This window comes from Penaeus monodon, chromosome 21 (assembly GCF_015228065.2).
Source record: "Penaeus monodon isolate SGIC_2016 chromosome 21, NSTDA_Pmon_1, whole genome shotgun sequence".
NCBI lineage: Eukaryota > Metazoa > Arthropoda > Malacostraca > Decapoda > Penaeidae > Penaeus > Penaeus monodon.
Window position 1 is genome coordinate 21,745,371 of NC_051406.1, and position 1,043 is coordinate 21,746,413.

Here is a 1,043-nt window from a genome sequence, read left to right on the forward strand (position 1 = left end):
TCAGAGACACAAAAAGGAAAAAAATTAAATACCTAATGAATTCATTCTCCTCAAGAAATTCAACACAACTGAGAATTGAGTTCTGGGTGTTTGCTTGAGAGGAACTTGCTTCATTCCTTAAGGAGGCTGCTAGGAGAGTACATTTGCTGTAACGCTCAACCTCCTCTGGGCTAGTTGCTATGCCACTCACTATGACCTATGGGAGCAAAAGAACAAATTATACATGAAAATTTACATGTATGAAGTCATTGAAGGAAGAACGTCTTCAGAAATAACAAATTTTAAGTAGAAATTATCAATGTCTCAATGGTTTTAAAGACAATTTTTGCATTCTACTCCTAACTACCTCTAATATGGCTCTTTTCATGCTAGAGGTTAGTGATGCATCTTGTTGAAGACAGGAGGTGATTGCAGGCAGGGAGGAGGTCATAAGCACTTGGGCCTTCTGCTGCTCTCCTTCACGGCAGATAAGGACACTTTCTCCTGAGGGAAACCAGATTCAGTTATGTTTCTCATTGGATACACATTTTCTTTTCTCATGTACAATACAGACATCATCATTATTTCATATTCTCTCTGACATATCAAATCTTAAATACATATAAAAAAAATTAATAATAAAACTTATAATTCTTTCATCTTTACCTTATTTGTCATCAGTGAAATCTAAAGGCACTAGACATTCATCCCAGACCCAACACTAACCTTCTGTGTCCACCCCCTTCCTTCCTGCTCGGCCAATCATCTGCCTGTAGGTCTGTGTGTCAAGAATCTTCCCCCCAAACACTGGAGATCGAATGATGACACGACGTGCTGGAAGATTGACCCCGGAGGACAATGTTGAGGTTGCGATGAGGACGCGAATGGAGCCAGTGCGAAAGCCTCCCTCTATAATATCCCTCTCGTCAAATGTGAGTCCTTAAACAGCCAAAAGATATACCTTGTTAAATTAGATACGATATCATTCATACAAAACAAAAGGGTGAAAACAACCACGAACTTGGAACTGCCATCCAAGTGGCTGTGACATTATCTCATGGCAT

The 1,043-nt window shown here is 39.7% G+C and overlaps 1 protein-coding gene across 1 annotated transcript in view; it reads right to left on the reverse strand.

The window, feature by feature from the left end:
* LOC119586608 (DNA polymerase theta-like) overlaps window positions 1-1,043 on the reverse strand; it is a gene marked incomplete at its 3' end in the record, with an annotated part of 48,768 nt that overhangs the window by 38,348 nt on the left and 9,377 nt on the right. Inside the window, 3 exon segments of the mRNA XM_037935358.1 lie at window positions 33-196; window positions 347-483; window positions 706-918. Coding sequence (XP_037791286.1) covers window positions 33-196; window positions 347-483; window positions 706-918 — 514 coding nt within the window.